At 40.8% G+C, this 18,341-nt stretch overlaps 1 protein-coding gene across 5 annotated transcripts in view; it reads left to right on the top strand.

The window, feature by feature from the left end:
- Positions 1–18,341, top strand: part of SGPP2 (sphingosine-1-phosphate phosphatase 2) — a 176,371-nt gene that overhangs the window by 33,579 nt on the left and 124,451 nt on the right. For all 5 annotated transcript variants that reach the window (XM_073878081.1, XM_073878078.1, XM_073878089.1 and 2 more), the window contains one exon: positions 3,130–3,197. In XM_073878081.1, coding sequence (XP_073734182.1) covers positions 3,174–3,197 — 24 coding nt within the window. In that variant the 5' untranslated portion in view covers positions 3,130–3,173. The remainder of the gene's footprint in view (positions 1–3,129; positions 3,198–18,341) is intronic.

Genomic DNA, 18,341 nt, shown 5'->3' with positions numbered 1-18,341 from the left:
TGTTCCAATCTACCATTTGCTTTTCAACTTAATTTATTATATCTTTTCTCACATAATTAAAAAACTAAGTATGGAACTTTATTGTTTGGGGGGTGTATTTCAGATGGAAAGTAAATTGTGCCAAGACTATTTATTCAAATAGTCATACATTACCCTGAATTGAAATGTCAACTTGGTTATATATCAAGCTACTACCTATCTTTGGATTTGTTCCTGTTGTCTGTAATTTATTTCATTGCTCTAGTAAGACCTCTACTGTGATATATCATGCTAGTGTTCTCTATTGGAGTAAGTAAATTAAAATAATTATGTTGATTTGTTTACTATGAACACAGTGTTCTTCCATTCTTTCGGTTTTGCCCCATAGACATTAAAATATAAAATGTTTTAAGCTAATGGGCAGGAATACCATTTTATCTCGGTAGCTTTGTAATAAATTTTAATGTTTAGCAAGGCAAGATGGTACCCATGCTCTGCTCATGTATGCATGTGCACCTGCTCATGCACGCATACACACATCTTCCTTTAAAATTATTGCCTATTCTCAGATACTTATCCCTCCATATAACTTTATGTTCATTTTGCCTGGTTTTAAAACATCGGTATTATGATTGCATTTGCATTAAATTTATTGTAACCATCGGGAAATGATTGGCCTTTTTAATATTAAGACTGCCCACATGGAATCAGGAAATGTTTCTCTATTAGTTCACGTTTTGTTTTGTACCCCTAAACAAAAATTATAGTTTTCCAAATACAGATCCTGTGCCCTTCTTGTGTTGTGGGCTTTTGTTTTGTTGGTTTGGTTTTGGCTAATATCAATGGAATTTTTTTTTTCCATTTCTACTCCTAATTGGTTATTGCTATTATAGATAAAATTATTATTCTGGGTTTTTCATATATTTATCTTGTACCTAACCACATTATTTCTCTTATTTCTTCTTATTACTTCCAAAAGAACATTATCAGCCTCTTGGCCTTCTTTTTTTTTTTAAAGATTTATTTGAGTGAGAGAGAGAGAGAGCGAGAGAGAGCACGAGCAGGGGGAGGGAAAGAGAGAAGCAGGCTCCCCGCTGAGCAGGGAGCCTGACATGGGGTTCCATCCCAAGACCCTGGAATCATAACCTGAGCTGAAGGCAGATGCGTAACTGACTGAGCCACCTAGGCACCCCTAAATCTTCTTTTTTAAGATTTGGTTTATTTATTTGAGAGAGAGAGAAAACACATGAGCAGGAGGAAGGGCAGAGGGAGAGGGAGAGGCAGACTCCTGGCTGAGCAGGGAGCCCAATGTGGGGCTCGATCCCAGGACCCCAGGATCTGACTTGGGCCAAAGGCAGATGCTTAACTGACTGAGCCACCCAGGTGCCCCAAACATAGTATTTCTAAGTCACTTTTGCAAGGGGTTACATTTGGATTTTTTTCTTTTTTTTAATGATCAGCTGTTGGCTTTCCATATTCTTTCTTTGTTAATTTCTTGAGGTACACTGTGCAAGAGACGATGGAGGAGACCCCCTTAATGGTGAGGTTTTAGGCCCCTGGAAAGAGCTGGGAACTTGATGAGCCCTGTCCTGGCTACTGCCCAACACCTGGAATTCCAGTCGGAGCTCCATTCCTTTAGCAGAGTTCCTTACTGCCTCAGGTTATAGTATCACTTGGAGAAACTAAGGGAAGCAGTGGGATGCATCCCAGGAAAAAGCATGTTTCACACCATTTGCAACAAAGGAAATTTATTTTTTATGCTCATACAGAATATAAAAACAATCTTTATGCTTGTACTTCACTGCCATTTTTCAGGCAGAAATTAATGGCCATTTTTTGAAAAAGAGGCAAATTGTTACAAAGATATGCAAATGTGAAGTTTTCCAGACAGACAAATAAAAGATACTCTTTCATCTGTTCAAAGTGAATTTAACAGCAAAGTTGCTGCTGTTGAGCTTGAATGAGAGGATGAAATTGTGGAGTGCTATGTGATAGAACACCAATGCCATCTTTGACATTCAGTGGTTTCTAGCTTTTGATTTGGCCGACAAGTGATGAAAAACTCTTGTTCACAAACATAGTTCACTAACGCAGTAATAGAATCAGAGCTCCCACGGCATGCTTTTTGAGACAAGGGCAGGCTTGAGGCAGATTTTTCCAGGACTCTTTGGGTTAATCCATGTAGCATCCGTTCCTTTGTGAGGTCATTTTTGGCATTGCCTGCATGCTTGATGTCAGCAAGTTAAGGGTCATGAACACACATTTAATTTCAAGATCACTGGAGCAGAAATAACCATCAAAAGGATTCTGTAGGGTTCCAGGTGCCTACAGATTTTTGCCTGCAGAAAAGTTGAAAAAAAAATCACTCTTTATTTCAGCCTAAAGAAATACTTTTTTCTAGCATTGAAAATTCAATATGATTGCCTCTTCCTGTCTTCTTTTCCAGAGGAGTAGTTTGGATGGAAGAGAGGGTTAGCAGGTTTCCTAATAGAATATAAGGCTTTGAATGGAAAGAATGACCTCATTGATTTGATCAGAAGTATCCACCAATAAGCCATGAATAAAGTCATCCATGTCCAGTTGTCCTAAGTAAATATTCCTTTACTTGTAACATATTTGTTTTCCTGAAGGTCATTCAGGTGCTGAAGACCTGCCTTCTAGGAAGCCAGCAAATTTCTGTATATAAGAAAAGTACCTTATTTTCTGCTGCCCTTCTTGTATCAAACTAACTCCTCAAAAAGTGGTGGTTGGAGGATCTGAAGTGGATGTCTTCCATTTTCCTTCCATTTTCCTGGTGAAAATGGGCCACCAGGCTTAATGTGGGAAAGTTGGCAGTTTTCTTTGTCATCAGTGTTTGCCTAGGTAGAAAGCCATGAAGCACATACATTTCTTCTCCAAAGCTGGAGGTATAGATGTTCTGCAAAGCATCACAGAGCTCCATCTCTATAGAGAATATTGAGATTGTTTTTCTAGTGGCAGTTTTACTTTGCAGATTCCATTCTGAAGTTATCAGTGGTCTCTGCATATCCAGAAGGGGATTATAAAAGGTATTTTTTGATGGTGGTAGTGCAACACAAGGGAGGAAAATAAAAAAGTGATCCCATGGTGCTAAAGGCATAGCTGACAATTTCTCCATTTTTTCCTTATTAGGTAGCATCTCTCTATAAAGAAGAGCTTTCTTTCATCACCTGGAGATGAGCCTCCGTTCCTTCTATAAGGTAAGAGTTACAGTCTCTTCCTCTCCTCCCAGAATAAAGCCTTGTGATTTAATAATCACCTCCAATAGTGGTAAATGAATTTCTTCTTTTTCTCCCCTGTTCTTTTCCTTCTTTTTAAGTTTGAATGTCATATGGACCAGGGATTTTTATTTATTTACTGTTACAATCACCGTATAGTCATCATTCCTTCTGATGCTCCAGTTGTCCTAAATTTAGTTCTTTCATTCTGGCTTCGGAGCCCTTTTGAAACATCCCCATTAGACTTTGAGCGCTTTCTTGCCTTAGGGCAAACAGATGTTCGCCTTGCCATGTACTTTCCGTGCTCTAGACCTGAAATGGCTCATTTCTCTAAGAAGTCCTGCTTCCCTTTAGTAGAAAATATTACTTACAAATCAAAGTCTGGCTCTCTAGAACTCTACATTGTCAATGGGGAAAAATATTTTAGATGTTACAGCCTGACAACTACAGTCATTAGACTTTTTTACCCTTTTATGCACAATAGCATCCCAGGCTGGCAAATACTTTAAAATTGTTTTGAGTGAATTGATACTTTAATAGCATACTTAGGCATAACTTTTTTTTTTCAAAATGAATTTTAAAATCAAAGAAAAAGATCATTTTGGAGAAGATTTAAAGAACCCTGCAAAGGTTCTTCAGAGCCCCCCAAGAAGTGCCTGGATTTGTGTTTAGGAATTCTCTATAGGTTAGAGAATGGCTGTCCACTGTTATCACCTGGGAAGTTTTACAACAAATCCTGATACCAAGGTCCTGCCTCAGAACATATTAAACCAGAATGTTTAGGGGTCTGTCTTAGCATCGTTGTCTTTGTTTGGTATTTTGTTTTGTTTCAATCCTCCCGGTGATTCTAATGTGCAGCCAGAGTTGAGAACCCTTCTGTTAAGCAAGCCAACACCCATCGAGAATAGTAACACCTAAATATATAATAGTATACTAATAACATATATAATAATATATAATAATAACACCTTTTACATTTCATTGATCCCAAAGAGAAATGAAATAGCCAGGACAATGGGTGTCTGGGCAATTGTTGGAAGGTGCAGGGAAGAAAAAAAAAGAAAAAGTACAGTCTTGATATACAAAATGAACTGCTTTTTTGCTTTGATCAAATCTGATGACCAAGACCTCCAAAGTGTTTACTCAAGAAGCAATAAAACTTTATCAGGAAATATTTGAGCTGCTGGCCGACTGATAGAGTTAATGCACCCGTTGGATAATTCCAGCCTTGACATTGTTTATCCACGTCACCATGTCCCAGGGTTTGCTGGCTACCACTGCTGCTATTCTGGAAGAACTTGGAGCTGGAACTCAAAGCTACTGCTGCTTTTCTTCTGATGCATAAAATAATTTCCCAAATCTATCACGTCACTAGGTGTCTCTCTGGATATAATGGCCTGAAATCTGAAACAATGGAACTACTGGGGAGAAATGGCTTTCCCATTTAATTTGTCAGACTTCCAACCCCTCAGCAGTTCCTTCTATAAGCAAAGTTGCAGCCAAACCTCTATATTTCAGAATTCAATCATAATTGATTGAAAATGTTTTCTTAAGAGCCAGTTGACTAAAGACAATGTCCTAGAAGGTTTTGTCTTTCCAGATTTTTAATACATAAATTTTTAAACATGCACAAAAGTTGAAAAAAGTAGCACAACAAAGATGTGTGTATCCCACACTCAGATTGAACAATTGACGGCATTTTGTTGTGACTATCAGTGTGTAAGGGTTGGCGTAACTGGGTGACTCAGACAACAGGGACTTATTTTTTTCACAATTCCAGAGGCTAGAAGTTCAAGATCAAGGTGTGGACGGAGTTGGTTTCTTCTGAGGCCATTCTCCTTGGCTTGTATAGATGGCCATATTCCCTGTGTCTTCACTTGACCTTCTCTCTGGATATGTCTGTATCCTAATCTCTTCTTATAATGACACTAGTCAGATTGGATTAGAGCCTGTTCTAAGGGCCTCATTTTGACTTAAGCACCTCTTCAAAGACCGTATTTTTATTTTATTTATTTATTTTAAAGATTTTATTTTATTTATTTTAGAAAGAGAGAGTGAGAGAGTGTAGGGCAGGGAGGAGCAGAAAGGGAGGGAGAAGGAGGGGCTGAGCGTGAGCCCTTCATGGGGCTTTGATCTCATGACCCTGAGATCAAGACCTGAGCTGAAACCAAGAGTTGGAAGCTCAACCGACTGAACCACCCAGGGACCTCTAAAGGCTCTATATTTTTTTAAAGATTTTATTTATTTATTAGAGAGAGAGTGATCAAGAGAGAGAGCATAAACCAGGGCGAGAGGCAGAGGGAGAAGCAGACTTCCTGCTGAGTGGGGAGCCCAATATGGGTGAGCTGAAGGCAGGCGCTTAACCAACTGAGCCACCCAGGTGCCCCTAAAGGCTCTATTTTTAAATAGAGTCATATTCTGAGGTACTAGGAGTGAGGATGTCAACATATGAATTTTGGTGGGGAGGTCATAATTCAGCCCACTTCTTCCTATCATATATAGATATATAGATGTATTGATTTGATGATCCACTTGAAATCTGTAACAGACATTATGACATCTCCTAAATACATTGCCCTTTTTTTTTTAAGATTTTACTTATTTATTTGACAGAGAGAGAGAGAGAGAGAGCACAAGCAGGGGGAGCAGTAGAAGGAGAGGGAGAAGCAGTCTCCCCGCCAAGCAGGGAGCCCGATGCAGGATTTGATCCCAGAACCCTGGGATCATGACCTGAGCCAAAGGCAGACACTTAACCACCCAAGAACCCTTACGTCACTTTTTTAAAAGATTTATTTATTTGAGTGGGGGTGGGGGGGTGGGGGGAGGGAGGAGGGGCAGAGGGAGAGAGAATACTAAACGGACTCTGTACCGAGCTTGGAGCCACACAAGGGGCTCTATCTCACGACCCCAAGGTCACAACCCGAGCTGAAAACATGAGTCGGACATTCAACCAGGTGCACCACCCAGGCACCCCCTAAATACATCACTTTGCATCTCTTGAGAATAAGAATGTTGTTTTTTTATGTAACCTTATACCATTATCACATTTGAGAAAATTTAAAATATTCTGTGTATTTAATCCATATTCAATTTTCCCCAATTATCCAGAAAAATTTTTATGACTGTTTTTTATTTTTCTAGATAATGATCCAATAAGATTCATACTTGAATTTGGTTTTTATGTCCTTTTAGTCTTTTAAAATCTAGAATAGTCTTGGGGCGCCTGGGTGGCTCAGTCGTTAAGCATCTGCCTTCGGCTCAGGTCATGATCTCAGGGTCCTGGGATCGAGCCCCACATCAGGCTCCCTGCTCGGCAGGAAGCCTGCTTCTCCCTCTCCCTCTCCCTCTCCCTCTGCCTCTGCCCTTCCTTCCTGCTCGTGCTTTTTCTCTCTCTCTCTTTCGAGTAAATAAAATCTGAAGAAAAAAAAACATCTAGAATAGTCTATCCCTGCCCTGCCACCCATTGCATCTTTGCCCCCCCCGCCCCCATATAGCACTAATTTTTTGAAAACACTGGCAGGTTGTCTATAGAATGCTTCACATTTTAGATTTGACTAATTATTTCCTTATGATATAATTTAACTTGTTCCTCTCCAGACTGTGTTTATATAAATAGAAGTTAGATGTGGTTAGATTGTAGAACTGACAATATTTTTTCTGTTACGTCTTAGAGTCTCTTTCTCCTCCCCTTGACTCCAGGCCCAGCCATGTGACTTGCTTTGTCCAAGCAAATGTGACAGAAGCAGAGACTTGAAATGTGCTTGTGCAGCAGGACTTGCCAGTCCTTGCTGCCCTTGGGGACCCTGGGACTGAGTGGGCCAGTCTGCTGGCTGAGGGGCAGTGTGTGCTAACATCTCCCTACCCCTTGCCAACGTTGAGCGTGAAGGCATCCTCAACTCTCGGGCTGGCTCAGCCCAGAATCATCTATCTGATGCAAAGAACAATAGAAAATAATAAATGGTTATTCTAAACCACTAAGTTTCAGGCTGATCTGTTCTGCAGCAAAAGCAGGTTGTGCAGATACAGAGGCTTGATTAAATTCAGGTTACATGTTTTGGCAGGAAAACTTCGTAGATGATGCTGGGTACTTCCATCACATGACAGCAGAAAGCCCTGGGGCGCCTGGGTGGCTCAGTTGGTTGAGCGCCTGCCTTCGGCTCAGGTCATGATCCCAGGATCCTGGCATTGAGCCCGTGTTGGGCTCCCTGCTCAGCGGGGAGCCTGCTTCTCCCTCCCTCTCTCCCGCTCCCCCTACTTGTGCTCTGTCTCTCTCTGTCACATAAATAAAATCTTTAAAAAAAAACAACAGAAAGCCCATCACATCAATAGAGGGCTGACTTTCAAACCTGATTAAATGTGGATTAAGAAGACAGATTCCTGCTGAGGGGATCCCCCAAGGTACTATCTCCCCTGGATTTTAGTGTCAGGTCACCCTTCAGCCATCAGGGTTTGTAGGGCGCTATTGGTGACAAGTGGTGATACCTTCCCTCATGTTCAGACTGACCAACACCCACAAGCAGCACCCATATTTGTTGTGGGGAGATTATCCCCCACATCACAGCCACATATGTCTGTTGTTCTAAATTTTAACACTAACAGGTATCATCAGTCTGACGACTTGGCTCTACCCAGCTTTGCAGTTGTGTCAATAGCCTTCTGTATAGGCAGAGTCAAGCTAATATATAACTTCCATTGACCAAATTGGTAACTACTCCATTCTTCCCCATTTTAAAGAAGTAGGTATTACTTAATACAAAATAAAAGGAGCGCTTCCACCCATTACTACTTGCAAAGAAATTACTAAATTATGGTATTGTTTTAAATCAGAAGCTGAAACTGATGGGGCACCTGGGTAGCTCAGTCAGTTGAGCAACTGACTATTGGTTTGGGCTCAGGTCATGATCTCAGGGTCATGGGATGGAGCTCTGTAGTGGGCTCCGTGCTCAGCGGGGAGTCTGCTTGAGGATTCGCTCCCTCTGCCCCACCCCCGCTCGTGCACTCCCTCTCCCTCTCTCTCTCTCAAATAAATGAATCTCTTTAAAAAAAAAAAAAACAACTGAAATTGAATAAGAAAAGTTAAAGAAAGTGACGAGAAGAAGTAGAGGAAAGAAAGCATTTTTATTGATCATCTGCAATGTTCTGGGCCTCTTGTTGGAAATGGTCACAGTTGCTACAGTGGGGAAGCAACATCACTGAAATGATCCAACATTTGAGGTTCTTATCAAATGCCAACGGTTTGTCGTTGCATAGAACCCACTCATGAGTAAAAGAAAATTTATTGGACACATGCTGACCCCAAAGCTATTTCTTTAAACAAGTAAATACAGTAATAATTGCAAAAGACCAGAGGGAAATTTATGGTTATTTCTTCAGGTGATCTTTTTTGTTTCTCCTCAAATCATCTATACATGATTTCATGTGACTTTCATCTTCGCTTTGCTCTTTGTTGTATTGTTTCGTTTTTTTAAATATTGAGTATGTGTTACTTTCATAATTAGAAACAAAACAGCAAATGGTGTTAATAAGAACATTTGAAAGTTGAAAAAAGAGGGACGCCTGGATGGCTCAGTCATTAAGTGTCTGCCTTCGGCTCAGGTCATGATCCCAGGGTCCTGGGATTGAGCCCCGCATGGGGCTCCCTGCTCAGCGGGAAGCCTGCTTCTCCCTCTCCCACTCCCCTGCTTGTGTTCTCTCTCTCGCTGTGTCTCTCTCTGTCAAGTCAGTGAGTGAAATCTTTAAAAAAAAAAAGTTGAAAAAAGAAAGTATCGTGTCCTTTTAGGCTCTTTTCTATGTAATATTTCAAAATTACACTAAAAAATTATGCTGAATTTGATATTGTAGTATATAAACTTCCAAAAAGTACACAGAAGTAGAGAATATCACAAACTCATGCAATCATCCCAGGACTCTGCAGCCGCCATCGATGTCCACCATCAATTTCCACACTAATTGCCTCTATCCTTCCTCTCTCAAGTTTTTAAAGCAACTGTCAGACATCAGGTTATTTTAGCCCTAAATACTATAGCACGAATCTCAAAAAAGGAAGGGAGCAGTTTCCTACTTAACTGCATTGCATGGCCACACACAATAAAGCTAATGATAATGTCTAATGCTATCTAATACCCTGGCCATAATAAAATCTCCCCTATTTGCTAAAAAACATCTTGAAAACTGTGCAGATCAAGAAAATGGTACATCTCAAGATCCAAACAAGGTCCACTCATTGTACTTGGCTGTTCATAATCTTAGATCTGTCTTGACTCTTAATCTGAAATGGTCTCTTCCCACTTTTGTTTGTTTGTTCTGGGCCATTGACTTCTTCAAGAAACCTGGTCACATGTCCTGTAGAATGGTTCACATTGTGGCTTTGACTGAATATATATTCTAAATGGCATAGTAGCAACTATTTCTTCAAAGCAAACAAAAACTCCTTTGCATAGAAATTTCACAACTTCTATTGCCTGTAGGTGTTGGAATCTTTTTTTTTAAAGATTTTATTTATTTATTTGAGAGAAAGAATGAGAGCGAGAGCACATGAGAGGGGGGAGGGTCAGAGGGAGAAGCAGGCTCCGTGCTCGGCATGGATGCGGGACTCGATCCTGGGACTCTAGGATCATAACCTGAGCCGAAGGCAGTCGCTTAACCAACTGAGCCACCCAGGCGCCCGGTGTTGGAATCTTTTAATGGCCATTTTGCATAGATTATGTCCTGTATGCTTTTAAATATGCAAAGGTTTTGCATCCAGTTTCTTCCAAATGCGCTGCCACCGGGCAAGGTAAAATGTCTCATGGCTGGCTACACTCCATGTCCCCATTCTAGGCTTTTCTGTCTCTTTGACCGCTTCGCTATAGAAGCACATCCCAATTTTGTCCTTCATCTCTTGTTTGACCCACTGATTTGGACTTGGACTTCCAAGTCTTTATTTTGGCATCCTTAGACTCTACTTCCGTTGCCTTCCTCCCTCATGCCCGCACATCAGCAGCACATCTGGCCTCTGGGGCTGTCATGCTCTAGTTATATCTGGGTAAGGATGACAGGCTGATTGCATTGATGGCCCCAACTTTTCCTGCCTTCCTGTATGATCCATGGCCATTGGTCATACTCTCCCACACTGCCCCTGGACTTGGCCATGTGACTTTCTTTGGCTAATGGGACAAGACCTAACTTGACAAAGCATAGGCTTGAGAAGTGTGTGCAGGTTTCCACTTGTTCTCTTGCACAGTTGAGCCCTCCTTCTCATACTTGGGCCACCACCTGGAGAACATGCCCAAGCTAGCCTGCTGCAGGAGTGTGAGCAGATGTGCAAGGGGACCATGATCAGCTGAGACCATCCTAGACCAGCCAGCCCTTGGCCGACCAGCCAGCTGACCACAGACGCATGAGCAAGCCCAGATCAGCCGAACTACAGAGCCAACCTACAGACTCAAGAGAAGTAACAAATGATTGTTGTTTTAAGCCATTAAGTTTTGGGATAGTTTATTATACAAACAATAGTTGACTGATATGGGGGGGGGGAATGAATCCCACACCTAAATTAATCGAGGGCCATCCTATTTCTGCACAAAAGTGAGTTACATGAACTTATAAGTTGGATGAAGGCACTTGATTTTTCCAGAAAAATGTAATTCTGAATCTTCTGAGGTTCAAATGAGTATTCTCTTAAAACCCCCCAATTCTACCCCTTTAAGGATGAAGGTCAGTGATGATAGTCACTGACCTGGAAAATTCCAAGCAAAACCTTAATATGACTCCTCTGTTATCAGATATGAGAAAAATTATTTCAAGGCCACTGGAGTTTGCATTTGGGTCAAAAGATTCTGGTATCTCTTAAACAGTATAGATCGATACCATTATTTTGTGAACCATGAAATTGGTAGCTCCTCTCTGATATTTTGAGTTAGCATTTGAAGCTGACTTCACTATTTCAATTCAAGCGTGAATACTTCCATGATTAAAAAAAAGCAAAAGACTAGACTAGAGGAAAAAACAAAACAAAACAACAAACAACCATGGAAGAATAAATGCTGTTCAGAGAAGATTAGGCAGTGAAACCTGTGGAGACCAGAGCAAAGAGTGGGTCTCAGAGTTCCTTGGAACCACACCTGGCAATGAGGACAGAGGCGTCCTTGAGGCCAAGACCAGCGAACGACTCCAGCAAACATATGGCGGTGAATTAAATTATCTTTTAAATGAAAAAATGAAATATTCCTGGAGTCAATTAGAGCTGGACCAAATCCTGACTCTTGTAATTGAATATGGGAAATGATTTGGGGCTGTAGTTTATGTTGACGAAGAAACAGAACATGTGATACAGGCTCTTTTCTTTAAGAGAAAAGTGCTTCTTTAGTTTAGAGCTTGGAAACGCGTTATTTTCTAGACCACTACAAGAGAGATGAGACTTTCTGTCAAATCACCTGATCATAATGGCAGACAAATCGTTGATGTTGAAAAGGCTTTGACCTAATTGTGGCAAGGATTCATGCAAACAGTTTGGGGGCTTAGGTATAGTCATTATCTTCATACCACAGAACCCCATTTCTTATGTCTGAGGACGGACATTTATCCATCTGAGGGTATCTCTCTTTTTTTTTAATTTAAATTTTAGTTACCACCCAGGGCAATGTTCATTTCCAGAGTAGAAATCAGTGATTCATCACTTACCTACAATGCCCTGTGCTCATCACAAGTGCCCTCCTTCATCCCCATCACCATCTAGTCCCTCCCCTGCCCACCTCCCTCCTGCCACCCTCAGTTTGTTCTCTATGGTTAAGAGTCTCTTATGGTTTGTTTCCCTCTCTCCTTTTTTTTTTCTTTTCCCCCTTCCCCTATGTTCATCTGTTCATCATTATTTTCTTTCTTAAATGCCACATGAGTGAGATCATATGGCATTTGTCTTTCTCTGACTTACTTCACTTAGCAAAATACGCTCTAGCTCCATCCACATCATTGCAAATGGCAAAATTTCATTTTTTTTGATGGTTGAGTAATAGTCCATTGTATATGTATACCACCACATCTTCTTTATCCACTCAGCAGTTGATGGACACTTGGGCTCTCTCCATAGTTTGGCTTTTGTTGATAATGCTACTATAAACGGGGTGCATGTACCCCTTCGAATCTGTATTTTCATAACCTTTGGGTAAATCCCTAGTAGTGCAATTGCTGGATTGTAGGGCAGTTCTATTTTTAACTTTTTGAGGAACCTCTACACTGTTCTCCAGAGTGGCTGCCCCAGCTTGCATTCCCACCAACAGTGTAGGAGGGTTTCCCTTTCTCCACATTAAGGGTATCTCTTTATGTCCAAAATAGATAGTAACGCCCAGTAGAGGGCTTTAGAAATCATCTCAGTCCTTCTTGGCCAAGGTCACAGCCTGTTGGGATAGACTCCATTCCCAGGAGTCGTTTTTGGTTTTGGGGTGTTCTTCTGCCAAGGCTTACTGTGCCCAAACGGAGGACCATCAGATGGCAAACTTATGTCAATCTCACGTGTTCCTAAGCGGAGCTCTGCCATACACAAACACGAGCCAGAATTCCTTTGTTGAAAATGACCTTCCGTTAGAGCCCGAACTGTGTCAACTGTAACCTTCATACCAGAGACTTTGCAGTAGAAGCTGCTGTGGGGGCTGGGAGAGGGAGAGAAACAGGGAGAACCCCACCCAAATACTGAAGGGGTACAACACACCTGGACACTCTAGGGAGAAACAGAATAAAAGCAGAAGGAGTTGGAAGTGAAACATTTACCAACAAGAAGTAATCCAAGTAAAATGCCCCTCATGTAAGTGTACTGGAAAGTGTGTTGCAAGGGCCAGGAATCTGCCTTCCAACCCCTGCTCTTTGTGTACTTTATTTCATTGTCGTTTGCTTCTATTTATTTTATTATCATTGGCTCAACTTTCTAAGAGCAATAAGAAAGGGGGGAAAAGGAAAGCAAATTACTGAAGTGGGTTTGGAAATGGGAAAGGTTGTATCAAGATGACATTTGAAGCGCTGGCCCAACTTTTCCTTTGAATTGTATAGTTAAGATCACAGAACAATATGGGAAATGAGCCAGATTACACGGTACATTAAAATAAACTAGAGTTATTTCCTCAACCCCACAAAGTCGGCAATGCCACGGACCACTGCCTTTCCATGAGATGGAGAAATCCTTCCCATCTTTTGGAGAAGTTCTGTTTTAGTCCTTGGAAAGCATATTTGGATTTCTTTATTTTCTTTGTACTTCTCTCCCTTGTTAACATATTCTGTAGAGCATAAGGCCTAAACCTCTTCCCTTTGGCTGGTAATATTGTGAGTTGGAGCAATGCATTGATTCAGGGTTTTCAAAGTTCATCAGAGATTGGGTGTTTTCCTGTTGTAGAGGAGTTAAGTAGCATATTCCAAAAGTTTCTTTGCAAGGATGTTGGTTTTATTTTTCCTACGATGAGAAGCAGCCTAGTAGTTTCGACCAGTCTTAGTTAGGTTTCTTTATATCTCATTTGCATTAGAAACATGAATCACTTCAAATTAATTTAGTATCTTTTATTTAGGTTGGCTTTTGAGGTCCATAATAACGAAAAGAAAGCCAACTGATATAAGACCCAGCTGCCAAAAAATTATATTTAAAATTAGAGTTTTCTTGCTTGCTTCTCTCTGGTAGGCTTTGAGATGTCTCTTCCTGCAGGATGTTTTTCAGTAGTCATTTTAAAGCTACTTTAAAATCATTCAGTCATAACTGAACATGAACAAGACTTCTTGTTAGTTCAGTTGGTCCTAGGGTCAGCTTCATAGAGTTTCAGGAATTATTCATTCCTACAAGCAAGGTTCATATCCTACCCGCTTAAACTAAAGATGGCAGATGAAAAGTACGTGCTCTTCTACTTTTAATTAATGAATAAATGTTTTGTTTATTAAATAAAGACAAAAGAATATCAACTAGACAGCTTTTTATACTCTGGCAAGCATATCATATACATTAAACTATGGCGAAAAAAGGATTTTTAAAAATAAGGTGGGGTATATTTTATTATTATATTATTGAGATTGAGAACTTTCATTTGCAGATTTTATGACATAGAATGTAATGTGTCTATTCTAGCTAAAGCTGAAAGTTTTCTCTGCCTTCAACAGGTATGTATTCATTCCTTGTCTTCATTTCTTAAAACACTGTTACAACTTGGACATTTCCCCAATGTTCTGAAAAACAACTCTGCCCTCTGGGCTGACTGCTCTGCACTGGAAGTAGTCCTTCCTTTTTCATGAAAGGTAACACATATTTGTAGCTTAAATGTTTTATCAGTTGGTTTCCTGACTGTAGAATTTGAGAAGTGTGTCAGCGTTCTTTCCTTTTGTCCTCTCTATACCTTACAATCCAAATTGGCAGTGTTTGTGATGGTATAACATTCTCAACCACATTATGGGTCTCTTTCATTTGTCACAGAGATGTACTCCATTAGACAAGAGGTTCCTCCACAAATCTTTTCTGAATGAACCCAAATCTATTCCTGGCTTCTGGTGAGATGACCAAGGGGATCCTTGAGTCATATGCCTAATCTCTCCAAAGAGCCTTCTGTGTAATTGAATCTAATGATCTTTTGATCCTTCTCAGGAACTAGCAAAAGATTGTCTATTTTTCCCAAATTACTAATGAAGAAACTGAAACTTGGAGATACTATTAATTTATTATTATTATAAATTATTTAATTTAATATATAATATATAAATCTCTCTCAGTCCACTGGAACCACACTGTGGTCTTTGCCATTCCTCTAATAACAGAGCCTCAGTCACCTCAAGGTCATTGCTGTTCCCATTGCCTAGAACGTTCTTCCTCCAGGTATCCATTGAACTGAAGGATTTTCTGGGCTTGGACCTAAACTGGGAGAGTCCAGGCAAACTGGGCAAGTTGTTTATCTAGCTTGCATATATGCTTTACAAAGGCAGGAGTCTTGGTTGCTTATTGGGGTTTCTGCAGCCCCTAGAAGACACATATGATAGATGCTCAGTAGATATTTGTCACCTGAATAAATGAATACTATGCAGCATCTGTCTTGGCAAGTGGAGGAAGTTGGGACAACTGTATGGATTTTCCAGAGGCAGCATCCAATATCAGAGCTGATGGTGTTGGAGGCACAAGATGCACTGTATGGGGTCTGGTGGTGATGTGCTGGTTCAGCTTATGCATCAACTTGACTGGGTTGAGAAATGCCCAGATAGCAGTAAACCATTATTTCTGGATGTTTTTGTGAGGATGTTTCTGGAAGAGATGAGCATTTGAATCACAAACTGAAACACAGAAAAGCTGGTGGGGGGGAGAGGACAGAACAGAGAACATCTCGAGATCTGTGTGACAATATCATTCAACTTCACACATACAAAATGTGATTCCCAGAAATGGGGGGCAGATAGAATGGGGCAAACAATTGTGTGAAAAGATGTCAAGAACGCTCCAAAATGATGAATGATATGAATTCACAGATCCTAAACTCAAAGCACGATAAGTACAAAGAAATCCACATGTAAGCACAGCATAACCAAACCAAAAATGAAGGCAAATCTTAAAGGCAGGCAAAGAAAAAGACACATCACATTCAGTAGACACAATACAAATAGTGGATGATATCACCAGAAACAATGGAGGCCAGAACACAATCAAGTGACATGATAAATGCAAGCTTTTATCTTGACTGCCAAACTCGTGCTGTCATCCACAGAAGCCCAATCTTGCCAACATCATTGCTAGGTGGTTAAAGCTGGAGTAAATCAAGAGATAGGATGAGCTCGTAGAAGTAGAAAGAGAAACTGAGGGCTTGAATAACACTCACAATTTTGGCAAGAGTGGAAGACCAATGAAGGAAATAGAGTGAGTAGAGGTACAACAGGATTGCTCATTTCCAAAAAAAAAAAAAAAAAAAAAAGTGTGCTCTTTGCATGTTGGGCTGGGCAGCTCCCCAGGATGTTTTGCATTCTTAGTTCCAGTCATTCGGCCATTGTAACCACCAAAGTGATGGCCACTGCTCCTCACATTTTTGAATGCCCCTCCAGGCACTCTACTACTGGTTATGGCAGGATTTCCTGACCTTGGCAATATTGACATTCTGAGCTAGAGGGTCCTCTGTTGCTAGGGGCCATCCTGTGTACTGTAGGATGTTTAGTCACATCCTTGGCCTCTTCTTGATCAAGGTCAGGAGCACCCCTCTCCCATTGTAATAACCAAAAATATCTCCAGGCATTGTCAAATGTCCCCTGGGGGCAAAATCCCACCTCCCTGTTGAGAACCACTGAGGTATAAGATAACAAAAAAACTGAATCTTAAAAAAAAAAGGGAATTGGAAACAAAGAGGTAAAGGAGAATGTATAAGGAAAATAAAAACACTTTTCTTATGGCAGTGGACACTGAAGTCAGAGTGTAGGGTAAAGAGAGAACGGGTTGAGTGAATAAGGCAGCAGCAAAGATGGACATTGAATCGGGAAACTGGACAATGGAAGAAATTGGGAAGATACCAAGCTAGGCAGCAGGGTTCACAAGGTCTTACTTTTGTAGTGGAGAACTTTGAAACCTCAAAGGCAGAGGGAGAGAAGCTGATAGAGAAAGGGAGCTCGAGGACAATGCTGAAAGGGAAGGGGACATAAGAGCCAGTGACACTCAGCCTGCATGAATGCCACTGACACACGATTAAGCACGGAGGTAGATACTGTGATGCAGATATTCTAGAAAGTGATGTTTCTTCTGAAAGTCATCCACTCTTTTGTAAACATAAAGCTTCTATCCCTCCTTTAGGACCAAGACAAATGAAATCAGTGGGTGGAGCTTTTCACTTTGTTTCTAATCTACATATGGCCATGTCCCACCCAGACTCTAGGCTGTGTGCTTCCTCCAACCCACTGCAGCTTGAGAATCATGGATTTGCAGCACAAAGGAAAAATCAGTTCTCAGAGACAGCAACTAATGAGATGAGGTAGAGGAGGAAGAGGAAGGGAGGGGTAGGAAGGGAAAGGGAGGGCAGAGAGGGAGAGGGAGGAGGAAGATGGGAAGCAAATAGAGAAAGAGAAGGGGGAAGGATGGACAAGGAGCCCGTTAATACATTCTTTCAGTTGAATCCTAATGGTCTCAGCTTCTGCCCTTGGTAGTTAATGTATAGGAACCACCCCACTCTTAATAGTAAGAAACAGACAAAGATGGGAGATAAATCCAAATTGGGTTGGGAGAGCCAAATCCCTACCTCATTCCCTATACTAAAATAAATTCCAGATGGATCCATATTACACTTAAAAACTGAAATAATAACAGTGCTGGAAGAAGATGTGGGTGGATTTTTTTAAAATAATATGAGCATATAGAAGACCTTTTAAAGCATATTACAAAACCCAAACCAATTCCATGATGGTAAAAACATTGCTAAACATGACTGTATAAAATTTTAAAGTTCTGCATGGCAAAAATAACATCAAAGTAAAAAGATGAAATGGGGGAAATTGCCATACGTACTATGGGAAAAGAGCCATTTCTGTGATAGTACAAAGAATCCATAAGCAACTGAAAAAAATATATGGAAAAAATAGAAAAAAATGCGCAAAGGAAAATGATCACAGTTCACAACAAAGGAGATACGTTAGGGCCATAAACTCTTCTAATTACAAAGAAGCAACTAAAGTAATGAGATGCTCTTTTCACCTACCAAATAGGCAAATATTTAAAATATTGATAATGCTTAATAGCAGCGATTGAGTAAGAAAGGAGTTTCATATGTTCTTAGAGGGCCTTGAAATTGGTGATGGCTCTCTGCAGGATAATTTTGGACTATCTTTCAAAATTAAAAATGCACAACCCTTTGACCCAGCAAGTTCACCCCCAGGAGTTGATCCCGAAGACGTTAAGAGACTCTCTGCACCAAGATGAATACCATAGAATGCTCACTGCATCCTGGTTTCTGAGAGCTGGGAGCAGCTCCAAGTGGCCAGCAATGTGGGCTAGTTGGATAGATGATGGGATTGTTTTCCTACATGCAAGCATTACTGACGAAAAATACCCACGCATTAAGAAGCAGGCTACTACCTTGACAAAAGAGAAAGTTCAAGTGCTCCGGTGAATCTGCATCTGGTGAGGCCAGAAGCTGCAGGCTGGGACAGGCTGCAGGAAGGAGGGTTTGG

The sequence above is a fragment of the Callorhinus ursinus genome, unplaced genomic scaffold (assembly GCF_003265705.2).
Source record: "Callorhinus ursinus isolate GAN/ISIS: 27379988/994484 unplaced genomic scaffold, GSC_fseal_2.0 scaffold2, whole genome shotgun sequence".
NCBI lineage: Eukaryota > Metazoa > Chordata > Mammalia > Carnivora > Otariidae > Callorhinus > Callorhinus ursinus.
The sequence above is the reverse complement of the archived record's forward strand: the minus strand, read 5'-3'. Positions and strand labels throughout refer to the sequence as shown.